The 17,130-nt window shown below is 40.8% G+C and overlaps 1 protein-coding gene across 3 annotated transcripts in view; it reads left to right on the forward strand.

Annotated features, from left to right (window-relative positions):
• Nucleotides 1–17,130, forward strand: part of ANKRD28 (ankyrin repeat domain 28) — a 134,590-nt gene that overhangs the window by 101,173 nt on the left and 16,287 nt on the right. For 2 of the 3 annotated variants that reach the window (XM_068152353.1, XM_068152351.1), the window contains exons 10-18: nucleotides 1,032–1,146; nucleotides 1,550–1,632; nucleotides 4,178–4,241; nucleotides 6,265–6,333; nucleotides 8,475–8,615; nucleotides 12,792–12,903; nucleotides 13,918–13,944; nucleotides 15,185–15,259; nucleotides 16,451–16,652. In XM_068152353.1, the coding sequence (XP_068008454.1) occupies nucleotides 1,032–1,146; nucleotides 1,550–1,632; nucleotides 4,178–4,241; nucleotides 6,265–6,333; nucleotides 8,475–8,615; nucleotides 12,792–12,903; nucleotides 13,918–13,944; nucleotides 15,185–15,259; nucleotides 16,451–16,652 (888 nt within the window). Of the gene's footprint in view, nucleotides 1–1,031; nucleotides 1,151–1,549; nucleotides 1,633–4,177; nucleotides 4,242–6,264; nucleotides 6,334–8,474; nucleotides 8,616–12,791; nucleotides 12,904–13,917; nucleotides 13,945–15,184; nucleotides 15,260–16,450; nucleotides 16,653–17,130 lie in introns of those variants that run through there. The other variant, XM_068152354.1, reaches the window with a different exon arrangement.

Genomic DNA, 17,130 nt, shown 5'->3' on the forward strand with positions numbered 1-17,130 from the left:
ATATATCTATTTCTGTTCCATAACCCAGGCTGCAGAAACTTTGTCCCATATGATTTTCAGGGAGAAAGTGAATGAAATTGAACAAGGGCAGGTGTAGAGTCTTGCACCTGGGAAAGAACAACCCCAGGTATCAGTATAGGCTGGGGACTGACCTGTTACAGGGCAGTGAAGGGGAAAAGGACCTGAGAGTCATAGTGGATGGGAGGTTGACCATGAACCAGCAGTGTGCTCTTCTGGCCAAGAAGGCCAATGCTGTTCTGGGGTGGATTAGAAGGGCTGTGGTTAGTAGGTCAAGAGAGGTTCTCCTCCCCCTCTACTCTGCCCTGGTGAGGCTGCATCTGGAATATTGTGTCCAGTTCTGAGTCCCTCAGTTCAAGAAGGACTTGAAGGACTCTGTGTTTTGAAGAGTCCAGCACAGAGCCACAAAGATGATTAAGGGAGTGGAACATCTTCTCTGTGAGGAGAGACTGAGGGAGCTGAGGGCTCTTTAGCTTCGAGGAGCCTGAGAGGCGACCTCATTCATGTGGATAAAGGAGTGCAGGGTGAGTGCCAAGAGGATGGAGCCAGGCTCTGCTGGGTGATGCCCAATGACAGCACAAGGGGCAATAGGTGAAAGTAGAGGCATAGGAAGTTCCATGGAAACATGAGGAAGAATTTTTTCCCTCTGAGGGTGATGGAACACTGGAACAGGCTGCCCAGGGTGGCTGTGGAGTCTCCCTCTCTGGATATATTCAAGACCTGCCTGGATGCATTCCTGTGTGATGGGGTCTAGGTGATCCTGCTCTGGCAGGGGGGTTGGACTTTTGAGGTCCCTTCCAGCCCCTAACATTCTGTGATTAAGAAAATGCTTTTCCCTGTTTTGCTTGGTATTAACACCAGATACCACTGAAGGCTGGGGGTTTAAACTGTATAGGTTTGTGGGGCTTTTTAATCCATTGTTAATTTTTCTTCCATTATCATGAGTGCTGTTTTTCTAGTAAGTGCCTGTGTACCAACATGTGTTCTTACTTGATCATTACTTTTTGTTACAGGAGCTGAAATAGACTGTGAAGATAAGAATGGAAATACTCCTTTGCACATAGCAGCTAGATATGGCCATGAGCTATTAATCAACACTCTGATTACAAGCGGTGCTGACACTGCAAAGTAGGTAACTTTACTGAGATGGATGCAAGCTGAGAGAGTCTAGAAATGTATTTATTAGATTAACAAGGCTATTGGGAGTTTTTAAATACCACCTTCAATTGTAAATTGGAAATGCTTTGTGCTTTACTCTTTAAGTAGCTACTCAGTACTTTGCAATTTGTACAAAAAGAAATAGATTCCCCTTGAAGTAAAAGCTCTGGGAAGTTTTCATAGGCTGTTTCACTGACTTACTGCATCCTGCTGGCTTGAAGGAAAGCATGTAATATGTGAAGCTTTCCTAAGGCTCAGTATTGTAATTAGGTGGTTTGCTGAGCCCACCATGCATGTGCACTTTGGCACACAATCATGTTTGCTTTCTTTTAACTGTAATGAAACTGTGATACCTGATTATGGTGTATCTTAGGCGGGGTATACATGGGATGTTTCCTCTCCATTTGGCAGCATTAAGTGGATTTTCAGACTGCTGCAGAAAGCTCCTCTCATCAGGTAGGCTGCTCTTTAAAAATCTTATGGTTGCTTTGTACTTTTTGGTTTGTTTGGGTTTTGGTGGTGGGTTGGTTAGGGTTTTGTTTGGTGGTTTGGTTTGGGAGGCTTTTTTGTTTGGGGGTTTTTTTTGTTACTCCATAGACTAGCTTTTAACTAAGTATTAATTCAATGATACAGAAAAACCTCTATAGTTTGCTAATAGCTTGAGGGGGATGGTTGGGGATTTTTTCAATGGGTTGTTTGTAGTTAAAGTGAAAGCAAAGTTTTACAGAAGTGATTAAAAAAAACCCCAAAAGTCATCCAAATTGAAGGAATGTATGTGTAAAAGCTGTGTGTCTGTGTTTTAAGTTGGCCACACAGAGGCAGGATGACTGGTTCAGACCATAACGCAATTTCCAGGAGAAAGACTAATGTTCTTTTAAAGGGAGCATCATCTGTTTCACTTCCATGGTGTTTTTAGCTTAGAACAGATCAGTCTATTCCTTTCTGTTTCTGTAATGGGCACTTCATAGCTCTGAAGGCTCTACAGACTGCATGAAGAAACTCTTGCATTGGTGGGATATTGTTAATTAAATGCAAACCAAACTGTGCTTTGCTTTCGTTGTTTGATTCGTCCCTGAGGTTGTAGAGGGTTATACAGTTATTACATTCCTTATTGTCTGAAGTCTGCTCTGGTGTGAATTCTGAGAAAGCAGACTTGTCTGAAAGGTTGTGGAACCTTGGTTCTACACTAATATGAAGGCACTTCATGTTTATTTTAAAACTAAAAGTGGAGGGCAAAGGGCTGGGGAAAAAGAAGAGTAAGAAGTTGCTTCCCTAGCTTTGTATTGTCTGCTAAGAAGAACTAGAGGAGTATATCTGTAATTACCACTGGTAAAGTCTCTTATTTCACTCTCCTCTCATGGACAAGCTTGCAAGCATTCACTCTAGGAAAGAATCATCCTGTAGTTGACTATATTTCAATTGGATGCTTTCAAAATGAGGAGTACTATGGCTCTTCCAGCTTTCTGACGTGGTGCTTTACTTGCCTTACTCTTGCTGGAGATACAATATGGGAAAGGAATCCATGAGGAAGACTTGCAGTTGGTTTCTGTGATTTTTACATGAGCTGAGCAAACTTGGATGTAAATCTAGTATGAAACAGATAAGGACTTGAAGAGTATCTCCAGCCTTCAGAATGCTAACAGCTTACTAGTACACGCTTTTGATGCAGGGATTGGTATCTACGGGCTATGCCCTTGTGGTTTTGGGATGAAGAGTCCTTTATGTAAATGAATGACCTCTGCTTTGTAAATTCATAAAAGCTCTGGTGAATATCTAAAAAAAAACTTACCATCAATCTGCCTTGTCCCAGTAGTGAATGTCTAGGGAAGTGGAGAGGTATCAAAGACTGTTTTTCAAATCAAACAGGTTGATTATCTTAAATAGATTGCTGTGTAGCACTGCCTCTTTAAATGGGAGGAGGATGTAGTGGTGCAGGGGATGTAGTGGCTCAAGAGAGACCTTATTGCTCTCTACAACTACCTGAAGGGAGGTTGTAGCCAGGTGGGGGCTGGTCTCTTCTCCCAGGCAACCAGCACCAGAACAAGAGGAATGTGCTGCCCAGGGAGGTGGTGGAGTCACCATCCCTGGAGGTGTTCAAGAGGGGATTGGACATGGCACTTGAAGCCATGGTTTAGTAGTCATGAGATCTTGGGTGACAGGTGGGACAACTTGATCTTTGAGGTGTTTTTCAACCGCACTGATTCTATGATTCTCTAGGAAAACAGTCTTAAATAGCAGTGGTCTTGAATAACACATCAGTTGTTGTTCACCACTTACTTTTGTTAAAACAATTTTTTAAAAGGGGAAAAAAAATTACATTCTCATGCAAAAGTAGCAGAACAGATTTAATGAAGGAGCCAATTACACCACAGCAAGGCACATAGAATGTAATAGCTTTCTCAAAACAGACATGGAGCTGTGAAACCTGGTTTCATTTGGTAATCTTCATGTCAGAGTAGAAGTTAGATGTGGAATTGAATAGTCAGTGACCCCAGGTAAGTTCCTTAGTTCACACAACTTGGGAAGAGAAAATGATAAATGTTCTCTAACAGCCTCCTCTAACCAGTTCCTGTTCACAGCCTTCACTCCAGTTCGACAGAGCTCTTTTCCCGGGGACTGAAGATCTAAACTAAACTCAAGGATGAAATTTATGTACCTTCTGCATTTAGTGATGCTGATGTCCATATTCTTAAAGTTTCTTCTTGCCTTCATATATTTTATATTCCATACTAAATTATACAGCAAGGTTAGCAGGCAAAGAAGATAGGAAAGAATATGGCCTCTAGTCTCAGTGCAGCGAACTGGCTTTTTACTTTAGCCCTTTCAGTTTCACTTGAATGCCTGTTCTTCAAGCTATTAGGAGGAATTTATTTCAATTTGAGTACATTTGAAGTGAGCAGCTGTTAAGTTTGCTTAGTAAGGGTTTCTCTTCAGAGCAAATGAGAGCAGTTTTGTGAAAGGTGGTGTTACATAATGGTTTCACAAAATACTTGGTTTGTAGGTTTTGACATTGACACGCCAGATGACTTTGGCAGGACTTGTCTTCACGCAGCTGCAGCTGGAGGGTATGTAAGAAGCATTCATGCTTTCCTACTTGCTGTGCCTTTTTTATGGGTTTTTTTGCTGATCCTTCTTGTCCTGTTCTATTACTTCCTCTGCTTTTCCTGCCCTCTCCCCTTGGAATTTATGTAAGCATGAAAATCATTTAAAGATGGATTGGATCTACAATAAATAAATAAAATATTTGGCTCAATAAGCAGTTGGAGTACAGTGTCCCAGTACCATCAGCCTTACCTTAGGTTTATGTTTGGGGATGACCTGAATTCTGTTTATAAGTTCTCATGCATGGTGATACCATTTTTAGAGTCCACAGCCTTCAAGGATGTCACACCCAGCTAAGGGCCCTGTAGCACAGAAGATGGAGAACAGCAGTTTGGGGAAATGCATATTTTTTTTACCATATCCATAAGCAAAAGATCCATCTAACTCAATCTGAAGCCATAATTATATCCTAAAGTTTAGGTGGATGAAGTAGTCAGAACTACTTGCTCATCATTTGAATTTTGTGATCCATGTTGATTATTGTTATTGTAGGTTTTCTATAGCAGCTACTCAGAATTGCTTGGGAGAACTGCTTAATAAATTTCTTGATAGGCTTTGTTGGACACAGGGACTCCATCATACTGATGTTTTTGTTTCTGTTGCAATGTTGCTTAAGTAACACTGTTCAACAGTTGTGTGAGCTTGCAGCATGGAAGGCAAATCACATCCTGGGCTGCATCAGAAGATGCATTGCCAGCAGATCCAGAGAGGTGATTTCTGCCACTGCTCTGGTGAGACCTCACCTGGAGTACTGTGCACAGATCTGGAGCCCTCAATATAGGAAGGACATGGACCTGATGGAGAGGGTCCAGAGGAGGGCCATGAAAATGAACAAGGGTTGGAGCCAGCTCTGCTACAAGGAGAGGCTGATGGAGCTGGGGGTTTTCAGCCTGGAGAAGAGGAAGCTCTGGGGAGACCTAATAGCAGCCTTCCATTACCTGAAGTGGGCTACAGGAAGGATGGAGAGAGACTGTTTGCAAATGCCTGCAGTGACAGGACAAGGGGCAATGGCTTCAAACTAGAGAAGAGTAGATTTAGATTGGATGTTAGGAAGAAGTTCTTTACTATGAGGGTGATGGATCACTGGAACAGGTTGCCCAGGAAGGTGGTTGAGGCTCCTTCCCTGCAGATATTCAAAGTGAGGCTCGACAAGGCCCTGGGCAGCCTGATCCAGTTGGGGATATCTCTGCTGGCTGCAGGGAAGTCAAACTGAATGACCTTTGGAGGTCACTTCCAGCCTAGACTGTTCTATGATTCTAAGTCAACAGACACTTGACAGATACATCCTTATTGCAAGTGATTGTGATTAAATTACTATCTCTTCCTATCAAAACACAGAACTTGTGACACATTCCCTCATTTATCTACTGTTTGGGGAAGTTACTCTAGATAGTGTTGAAACTATTAGCAGTGTTGTGCATCTATTAGAATGAACATTTTGTATTTAAGGTTGATTACACTAAAAAGAAAAGCATTCTGTTGCAACTTATATATCTTTTTGGCCAGCTACATTAAAAGCTTGCCTCTGTGCTGGAACCCCTGCAGCAAAAAACATGTGACCCACAGGTGTTACTGTTTGTTTGCTTTAAAGAATAGAAATGTTTATTAAACTGGGTTAATGTTTATGTGCTTTTGTGCATGCCATTTGACAACAGTGAAATTGCTCTATGTGGACTTCAAATAAGCAGTGTTCTCTCCTGGTCTGGATATTAGGGGCTGGAAGGGACCTCAAAAGATCGGGGCTGGAAGTGACCTCAAAAGGTCAGGGCTGGAAGGGACCTCAAAAGATCATCTAGCCCAACCTCCCTGCTAGAGCATGATCACCTACACCAGATGCATTTATCAAATATATATATTTACCAAAAATTGTGGTTGAGTTGGAAATAATGTGTGAGATGTGCATGTGTAGCAGCTCTGATACCTGCAGAGGCCAGTATTAAGGAAATAACGTTTGCAATCACAAATAATACTGCATTAATTCAATAGGAATTTGGAGTGCCTAAATCTTCTGCTAAATACTGGTGCAGACTTCAACAAAAAGGACAGATTTGGGAGGTAAGTCATCCCAAATTTCAGCATTGTAAAAGGCTGTTGAAAGTGTTGCAGGATTAGCATGTTTCTCTGTGGGCAAGTCTCGGTGGTGAGTTGAGGATGTTTCTCAGATGCAGTGTCTCTCGTCAGCCATGCTTCAGCATATGTTATCCAAAATCACAAAGATATTCTGTGTTCTGTTAAGTAGGTGTTTAGTTTCTGTTAATAATGACTGAGTTCCATATTTGACTGATTTCTATGAACCTTTTTAGCTTATAAAAGCTCTAATGAGCTTAAATTGCTCCGATCCAAGGACAGACATGATGTTTTCCAGATCATGTATTAGTCACACTTAGAAATCTGTCGCTATTTCTAAGCTTTGTTGTTGAGGAAAAAAACAACCAACCCAGCATTATTTTATGATAAATGCTTCACTTTTTTCCTTTCATTGTATCTACCCTTTTCTGTTTCCTTGTTCATGCTGTGAGCTCTTGGGAAATGATATTGTTTTCTATTTTTAGTGTGGGATTATTTAAGTTCAGAGCGCCTGATCCGTACCGGTGTAAAACCTCACATCACATCATGGAAAATGTGATTTCTCCAGGATGTGACTGGCAGGAGTAGGGCATGAAGAAACTGTTATGGATCCAAAGCTATAGTTTGCTTTAAATAGCAGGTCCATCCTTCCCTGAGAAAGGAACAGCTATTTGTCAGACATCTTGTCAATGAAAGTTGTGGTGTTCTTGGTTCGGTTTGGTGTTAAATGTGTGTTTCACAAAGCAGTTATTTCATAACATCATAGAATTGTTAGGGTTGGAGGGGACCTCAAGGATCATCTAGTTCCAACCCCCCTGCCATCCTTCAAAGGTCATTTCAGGAGAGGGAAAAGACTAAAATAGTATAAAATGAAGAGAAATGGGGGAAAGGTAATTTTGAGAGAGAGAGGGAAGAGGCAGGATACTTTGAGGTGCCTGACAATCTCCTGAAAATTGAGATATTTATAGTAGCAACCTCTTTAAAAATAGAAACTTAAACTCTGAGTCATCTTAGTACTTCTGAAATTCTATTTGAACTGGTTTATTTGGAGAATTAGGTATTTGAAGCTGGACAAAGTGTCCTCTGAAATGACACGTCAGTATTTCATGGTTGTGGTGTAAGGAAACAAGGTACAGTGTTTGAAGTTTCCCTCCACATTACCTCTGCTATATTAGTACTGTTAAAAATTAACAAGTCATGCTTGCCTCTTAGCCAAAACACTGATCTGTCTGTTGAATACCTTGACTTGTTAATTTTCATGGGTTTTGACCTTGTTTAGTTGCTCTGCAGTTCTTAGGTCTGTCCATAGTTTTCCTTGTGGCTTAATAGGGCTCCTCAGTTTAGGAAGGAGGTTGACTTGCTGGAACGAGTCCAGAGAAGGGCAACGAAGTTGGTGAGGGGCTTGGAGCACAAGCCCTATGAGGAGAGGCTGAGGGAGCTGGGGTTGCTTAGCCTGGAGAAGAGGAGACTCAGGAGTGACCTTATTGCTCTCTACAACTACCTGAAGGGAGGTTGTAGACAGGTGGGGGTTGGTCTCTTCTCCCAGGCAGCCAGCACCAGAACAAGAGGACACAGTCTCAGGCTGCACCAGGGGAGGTTTAGGCTGGAGGTTAGGAGGAGCTTTTACACAGAGAGAGTGATTGCCCATTGGAATGGGCTGCCTGAGGAGGTGGTGGACTCACCATCACTGGAGGTGTTCAGGAGGAGACTTGATAGGGTGCTTGGTTGCATGGTTTAGTTGATTAGGTGGTGCTGGATGATGGGTTGGACACGATGATCTTGAAGGTCTCTTCCAACCTGGTCTGGTCTGGTCTATTCTATTCTATTCCATTCTATTCTATTCTATTCTTGATTATTTTTCTCTGTATGTTTACTCAAGAAAATTCATATCAAACTTCACTCAATGGAAACTTTGTGCATATTTTTGGCTGGCAAGTAGAGCCTCTAGATACTGTTCTGCATTATTACATGGCCCCCTTTTTAATGATGCAATAATGCCTTCACCACCACCAAAAATTGTTTTAACATGTAAGGAGGATTTAAGATTCATTTTATTTACTTTTTCTCTATAGATCATATTATTTTGCTGTTATTTACCATTGTACTTTTCATTTAAATGTGTACTAAAGAACTCCACTCCATTATGCTGCTGCCAATTGTAATTATCAGTGCCTGTTTGCCCTTGTGGGATCTGGAGCAAGTGTGAATGACCTTGATGAGAGGGGTTGTACACCTCTGCACTATGCAGCTGCATCAGACACAGATGGAAAGTAAGTGGCATGCTTTGTACTAAAGACTTTTCTCCTTAGAAATATTTGAGCTGTGATGTTTGTGTAAGCCCTGCCTAGCTTTTCCTGCATATTTGCCAAAGGCTTTTTGTCTTTACTGTATTTTTATAGCTGAAACTTGACAGTGGGGTTGTTCATTGTATTTTGAATACTTTAGGTAACAAAGTAAAATGTAGTGTGACTTTTTTTGTTCTATAATGTAGAATTCAGGAATTCATTTGAAATAGAATTTTTAATCCCACCTGCTGTTTAGTGGTGGAGTCCAATATCTTTTGTGGTGGCTGTTAATGGCAGCTGTGAGCAGTAAAGGGTCATTCTGTAGCTTTAAAATCAAATTCTGCTGAAGTCTAGGGTGTTTCATGAAGGGGTTTTAATGTTGAATGCTGTGTAGCTAGTCAGAAAGACACTGTAAAACTAGACAGCAGTAAGCTTAAGACAGAATAGAAATGAATTTGGTGTTTTGAGATGCTTTATCCACCTGGTGTTTGATTAAATTATTTATCATTGGTGTTACAACTCCACCACTTGTTTTTGTGATAACAAATTTGTGGGAAGTAGTTGCCCCTTCATTAATTATTACTTTATTAATGAAATGCACTCAGAGACTTTGATAAAACACCCAGAGACTGTGATCAAACCAGAAATACCTTTTGTGCATGTTTATTTTTTAACTAATGGCTATATTTAATACAGTTTATTAATGGCTTAAATGCTTCCTTGGAAAGATTGTGTAGATAGCACAAAACTGATGAATTTTCTTGAGCTCCACACATGGTATATGTTGAGGAGACTTGAGAAGAGTGCCCCTTGCATTTGCACACACTCACATGCACAGGTCAGAAGCAGCTGGTGTGCAGCACTGCATTTAAATGCATACAGTGGCACCTTCTCTGGAAGTGAATACTGCCATTTCAGCCTGGTTTAATACAGCAGTATTATACAGGTGAGGTAGCAGTTGGAATGAGGTGGCATATAACTTACAGATTGGGTTCTGAAGGATAAATAAAGAGCTGCTTTGGCCATTTAACTAATATTTAAAGTGTGTGCCCTTTTTCTTTCAAAGCCAAGTTTCAAAATTGAATTGTGGCTTGTTAGAAATACTTTCAATTCCTACTGGAGTCTGCTGAGATAATTTTACTTTAATTGCCCTCTCACAAGTTGAGCCAGGATTAATTTTAGCTTCACAGTTGCTCTGAAAACCTCCAAACTATAATGGTTCTTCAGATGACATCGTTTTGCCATCTGTCTTATAAAAGGCAGAAGTAAGAATGGTGATGGCAATGCTGCAGAACTTTGGGAGGTAACTCGAAGAGTCGTTTCTGGAAGCTGCTTGATATTGCCTTGCTGATTAAGAGCTGGCTCTCTGGAACAGAAGCTGCAAAGCAGAATGGCCTAAGGAGAAGCTTTTTATATTGGTGTAGCAAGACGATTAGTAACAGCTGGAAAACCAGTACTACTCAGCCTCTATTCAAGATGGAAATGAAGCTAAAAATGATTACTGAGTTGGAATATAAAGCTTGGGGGGGATGGAGGGGGAGTCAGAAAATTATCTGTATAGATATTCCACTGATATTTATTTTATAGTCTTTGTTCAGGCATTTATTTTCTGTTTTGTTCCTGTTTGGAAATGTTTCCTTTCTTCTGGTCTGGAGCAAACATCAGGAAGCCTCATTTTGAGAGGCTAGAGATAGAAACAGGATTGCAGAATGAGACAAACTAAGCAGCATCTTATGGAGAGAAGAAGCTACACTTCTGTCTATTAAATAGCAATGACATAGCAACAGGCCAACAGATAAATGGGAAATTAATTTGTGTGAACTTTCAGAAAGTTTGATTGATCTTCTTTTAAAGAGGATTGCCCTGCTGAGGACACTTTAAGTATGCAAAAGATGCAAAGTGAATATCTTTTCTGAATGAGAAGAAATGGCGAAGATAATGATTCCTTTTTCATTGGAGAGAATGGGCACTCAAGGATTTGTAGTAAACTTTGCTTCCTGCAGTGTATTCAGGGGGGGTTTGAGAGCACCCAAGTATAGAAAGCACACAAATGTAGCAATTTAAATAGCCAAGGCCCATGATGTTTAACATTTATTAATGAGCCATGCATGCTAATAGAAAATCATTGATTCAAATAGAAATGTAAATAGCCAAGGCCAGTGATGTTTAACACTTATTAATGAGCCATGCATGCTAATACAAAATCATTGATTAACCTTAGCAAAGAAATTGAGATGATTAGACAGGAAAAAAAATACATCTCAAGGACAGTAATTCTCAATGGGACAAATTGACTTGTTTTTGGATTCTCAGAAACCTCATTCCATTTCAGTTCAAGTACACAAAAGCAGAGTTGCCATTAATGAAATACAGGCATCTGTTCACTGGGCAGATAAAACACGCATCATTTGGCTAAAAATATGGATGTGCTTTCAGGTACCTTTTTATTAGGTACATTGAGCTGGTGAAGTTACTGACATACAGTGTTTCACATGTTATTGTTTAAAATTGGAGAGTTTTTACCTTTTTCACTCCCTACTGAAGTCCTTTTCTCCTCTATGCTGGGCACAAAATGATGAAAGTGAGAGTGCACCTTGGTATTGCTCCTGTTTCTTTCAACTGTGTAATGAGACAGAGTACTTGGTAATTAGATGCTTCCTTGCTCATGTTTTCTCTTGTAGCTTTTTGCCCTTGACCCAGTAAAGCTATGTGTGGAAATGTGTTTCCATTTCATCACAGCTGGTACTGGATCTCATTCAGATGATGAGCTTACACTGTTCCATCTGCTGAGTCCAGGCCCTTTCTTGAAAGAACTTAGAGAATTGTGATGTGGCAGGGTCATGCTCTCTTCCCTCAGGAGGTGGCTGCTTATGGAAGATTTCTGCCTGTATTTTCCCAAGGTTTTAATGTTCTCCAGGGTTTTGAATGATGAAGTTCCTACACATGATGATGTTGATCAGAGGTCATGTTAGGATTCTTGCCTCCCGAATTTAAGTCTGCTGCATTCTGCTGCAAGTTTTTCCACATACTATCACAGCATAGCTGTATCAGGCAACTACAAATGTTAACATTTCCTTTAACTTTCTACCAAATTGAATCTTGAAAGTCTCTTCCAACCTGGTTTATTCTATTCTATTCAATTCTATTCAATTCAAACAATCTTCTAGGAGATCTCAGTGGCAACTCAGTGGCATATTGTCAGTGCATCCAATTGTCCCATTTATCACTACTGATAACAGTAACCTGTTAGGCCCTTGGATAAACTGTGCTAAGGCAGAAAGATTCCAAACTGGATTTGAAAAGATAATATATTCTTTTGGCTTCACATGTATCTTGTTTAACTGATAAAGAAGTATTTCATAATCCCAGAGAGAAGAAGGGATAGCATTCTGTTGTGAACTTCAGGAAACCAAGTGGTTTCACCAGCAAGTTCAAGGTCATGATGGCGACTTTGAAATGTTTCTGAAATTACAGACAATGGAAAAGTATGAATAAATGGGTTTACTGGTTGGAATTGTTCAGTGTGCATGCATGGGTTCTGTTTAAGACAAACAGGGAGACAGCACTGACTTGAATATACCCTGGTATTCATCCTCCTGGCTGAATGTCTTTGGTTGAAAGTGTGCTGATCGTGTTTTGCCTCAAACTTGTGTATCAAAAGTAAGGAATGGTAGGCTAGAAGTGTGCTAACAATTAAGTGTGTTTATTAAATAAATAAAGCAATAAATGAGTGTCTGTTGTTGGAAGTGTATAGGTGTGTGACTCTTGGATGCATACAGTGAAGAACTTGGCTGGTGGTTCTCTTCCATATGAAGTAGAGAAGAGTGTACTGATACAAACACACCAAAGTAATAACCATTTATATTAACAAAGCTAACTATATTAGCCAGGAGGAAAATACCCATGAAATACTAGTCTTAACCAAGTCAGATATTTCAGAGGATGCAAGGTGTCTGCACAGAAGGATACTTTGGAAGTCTTGTGATTGACCTGAGCACTCGGTGTAACGAGTTAGATGTTCTCTAGTCCTAGCCAATATCATACATTAGGTCTGCTATTCCTGTGTGCTCTATTCTGTTTCATAATTGGATTGGAGCAATGCATCACTTAAAGTTGAAATTCAATATTTGGATACATGGTTGCCTGTGTTAATTTAACTAGGTGCCTGGAATACTTGCTAAGAAACGATGCCAATCCAGGGATCCGAGACAAACAAGGATACAACGCGGTTCATTATTCCGCTGCTTACGGTCACCGCTTATGTCTGGAACTGGTAAGAAAACCCATCAGAAATGAAAGCTGTCACAGCTGCTCTTACGGAGAGCATCTGTGGTGCAGATCTACCTTGATTCTTCACCTGTAAACTAGGCCACCAGTAGGTTTCAGCCCCTGTGAGGATAAGTATTTAAGGAATTGGTAGTCTTAAAACAGAGGCAAGATGAGTAGCTAAGGTGCTGGCTTAAGGAGATAATACATTCTGAGATGGAGACAGCTGGTTGAGGATCATAGAATCATAGAATTGTCAGGGTTGAAAGGGACCTCAAGGATCATCTACTTCCAACCCCCTGCCATGGGCAGGGACTCCTCAGAATACATCAGGGTGCTCAGAGCCACATCCAGCCTGGCCTTAAAAACCTCCAGGGATGAGGCTTCCACCACCTCCCTGGGCAGCCTGTTCCAGTGTCTCACCACCCTCATGGGGAAGAACTTCTTCCTAACATCCAATCTGAATCTACCCATTGCTAGTTTTGTTCCATTCCCCCCAGTCTTATCACTCCCTGACACCCTAAAAAGTCCCTCCCCTGCTTTCTTGTAGGGCCCCTTTCAGATACTGGAAGGCCACAATTAGGTCTCCTCAGAGCCTTCTCTTCTCCAGACTGAGCAGCCTCAACTCTCTCAGTCTGTCTGGAGGTGGGATATTAGTTTTGTTCTGTTTCATAACAAAGACTGTATTGCTCCTGGCTGTAATACAGTAGCCATAGGTTATCCCCCTAAGAATTATTAAGAAATTTCACAAATGTCATCTGAAGAAGCAAATTACAGTGTAAGGAAAACCTGTGAAGTAAGGCTGCCTTTTAAAGTAGTTTGTCTAGTTACAGTAACTTAACAGCCACACAGTAGAAGTTTAGATGATAAAGCCTCAGGTAGCTTGCAAAACTGTGTATGTTATTTGACATGCTAATGTTTTTTTATCTTCCCTGTGTTGTACAACTTAGTCTGTTTATACAGACTGCACTTTTGTATTCAAATGTGCTCAGAGATGAATGCTGAATGTTTTTAATTGCAGATTGCCAGCGAAACGCCCCTGGATGTTGTAAGTGTGCATGCTCACTTTTAAAGCACTTCTGGACAGCAAAAGGGAACATGTCATTTCAAACACACTGCCTTACTTTTTAGATTCCTTCAATGTTTTTTTTTCACTGCACAGCTGTATTATTTAGTTCCCATTCCAATCTAAATTTAATTGCCATTTCAAATGTTAAAACTATATTTTAGCCTATTTCCCCCACACACACACTTTCATGTGACCATGTTATCAAACTCTGATGATGAAAACTTAGTGATGTAAATGTATTTGGTGTTCCTCAGACACTTTGTTTTAATTCTACTGGTGTACTAAGTCTTAACATGGTAATTAAAATGCAGCAGACCTGTACCTACATAGATGATATGATCCCATTTGATAATGCTTGTGCCTTTTTGTGGTTTAGTCTTTTTAAAGGTGTTCTTCTGTTCTGAAAAATCAGTCCTTGCCTTCTGGCTTTTCACGTTCATAGGATCATAGTATCAGTCAGGGTTGGAAGGGACCACAAGGATCATCTAGTTCCAACCCCCCTGCCATGGGCAGGGACACCCCACACTAGATCAGCCTGGCCAGAGCCTCGTCCAGCCTGGTCTTAAACACCTCCAGGGACAGGGCCTCAACCACCTCCCTGGACAACCCATTCCAGGGCTTCACCACTCTCATGGGGAAGAACTTCCTCCTCACCTCCAGCCTGAATCTCCCCACCTCCAGCTTCATTCCATTCCCCCTAGTCCTATCACTACCTGATATCCTATGTTGTTTTCTTTTGGGCTTTTCACCTATTGTAAATGCATTCCTGTTTGGTTTGGGGGTTTCTTGTTGCTTTGTTGCGTGGGTTTTGTTGCTTGCATTGTTGATTTAGTTGTTAGTTTGGGCTTTTTTTTAACTACTACAGCTGTTGTCTCTTGTTCTTGTCCTCTCTTTATATGCATTTCATCTGTTTCATATGGCTGCTTTGGGAAAAATAGTCCTTCTAGATCAGTTTCTCATCTAATTATTGTATTGTTACTCAGCATTGAACTGTGCTTAGGTGATCGATATGGAGGGAGAGTTTGCAGACACTGCAGCTCAAACTCTTCAAAAGCTGAAGGAGAATGTGAATTTCCAAGGAAACTGTAATCCTGGGTTATTCCTGTTCTTCTTCCTTTGTTTTTAAATCTGTGCATACTGGGAGCTGTGGCAATTTTTGCTGAAGGTTTTGGAAGGTGAGGGGGTTTTGCACTCACTCTGGCTTTCTCTCTCTGCTAAGCTAATGGAAACGTCAGGTACTGACATGCTGAATGACTCAGACAACAGAGCACCTATAAGTCCACTGCATTTAGCTGTAAGTATTTCATTCTGTAGTGATGACAGCTCATCTAATTGTTGATAGTTTGGACTTTTTAAGATTAGGTCAATAACAATAATTGAAACATAAAAATATGTACTAATACTCCTGAGTGAGCCATGCAGGGCATCTTTTGCATTTCTCTTGAAACTTGGTTCAAGGAGAAGCTTTCATTTGGAATCCTCTACGTTTCTTGTTACAATTTATAGTAGTAAAACTATTAGAAGCCTTCTTCTGTAAGAAATGGTGACCTTTTTTGTATCAGCACCATCATTTTGCCCTCATCATTCTTCAGTGTGAGAGAGATTTGCAGAGAGTAGTGTAGGAGAAAACCTGGTGAAAGTCCACAAACACCCTCAAAATGCAGAGTAAGTCCCTCAACATGTAGCCTTCATCTTTTCAGTGGACTTTGGGCCATGGTAAAGCCACCTGTACTTTGTCTCATGCAGTGTGTATATGTGTATATGCATTCAGAGTACAAAAGTAATCTTTAATAGTGGAAGTAATCCTTAATACTGGCAAGTGAAAGCAGTCTGGGGGCAGAGGTTATGTATCCATGAGTTTATTGTGGAAATGAAAATCATAGTTGTAGATAATCCTTTTCATTACTAACATTTGGCAGTTTGTCTTCACAGACCTACAGAGTATTCTCTCTGCTTGTTTTTTATGCTTATATATCCAATCTGATAGCTGTTGCATCCCCTAAGTCCTTTCTGTTTTGCTAGTTACATGAGCTGTAGGTATTTGTACTGTATTCTATTTACTTAGGATTCTTACTGCCTCTTTTTGATTTCAAGTGTTTCACTGGAAAAAAAAGGAATGTGTGTTTGCACATGCTTCTCATTTGAAATAATCTGAGGATGCTGTAGCTATACCATACAGCAATGAAATACTGGTAGTTAGAAGAACTGGAGATAGGCTGTTTTTTTCTGAAAGTAATTTCAGTAGCTGACTGAAAAGATAAAATGGAGGAGAAAAAAACCACACAGCAGCTTTCCTGCTGAAAGTGGGGGGGAGGGAGGGCTGTAATTAATTTTAACCATTTGAACTACTTACATGATGCTTCAGTAGCTCTTCCATATGCTGAAACAGAACTGCTGGCTGAACAGCTTCCTTTTTTGTGATCCTGGTAAGAAAGGGAAAAAATGTGAAGGATGGGAAAACTGAAGAATTTTCTTATTCTTGTAGGCCTATCATGGCCACCATCAAGCTCTGGAAGTGTTGGTGCAGTCGCTGCTGGACCTTGATGTGAGGAATAACAATGGAAGGACACCACTGGATCTTGCTGCCTTTAAGGGACATGTGGAATGTGTAGATGTGCTCATTAACCAGGGAGCATCAATTCTGGTGAAAGATTATGTTGTAAAGAGGACCCCAATACATGCTGCAGGTATGTGCTAACTGGCAACTCCTGAAACTCTGGCTTGTGTTTAGAAGTCCCTAAATTAATGTTCTAAATTTAGAAGTCTCTAAATTAATGTTCTGAGAAAGTACTTAGGGATAGATGGTGATTTTTTAAGGTATATAGAATGATAGAATTGTCAAGGTTGGAAGGGACTTCAAGGATCATCTAGTTCCAACCCCCCTCCCATGGGCACAGACACCTCACACTACATCAGGTTGCTCACAGCCACATCCAGCCTGGCCTTAAAAACCTCCAGGGATGAGGCTTCCACCACCTCCCTGGGCAACCTCTTCCAGTGTCTCACCACCCTCATGGGGAAGAATTTCTTCCTAACATCCAATCTGAATCTACCCATTTCTAGTTTTGCTCCATCCCCCCTAGTCCTATCACTACCTGACACCCTAAGAAGTCCCTCCCCAGCTTTCTTGTAGGGCCCCTTTCAGATACTGGACGGCCACAATTA

Source organism: Melanerpes formicivorus, unplaced genomic scaffold, assembly GCF_026170545.1.
Source record: "Melanerpes formicivorus ecotype bairdi unplaced genomic scaffold, bMelFor1.0.p_v2 SCAF_23, whole genome shotgun sequence".
In the NCBI taxonomy this organism is placed as follows: Eukaryota; Metazoa; Chordata; class Aves; order Piciformes; family Picidae; genus Melanerpes; species Melanerpes formicivorus.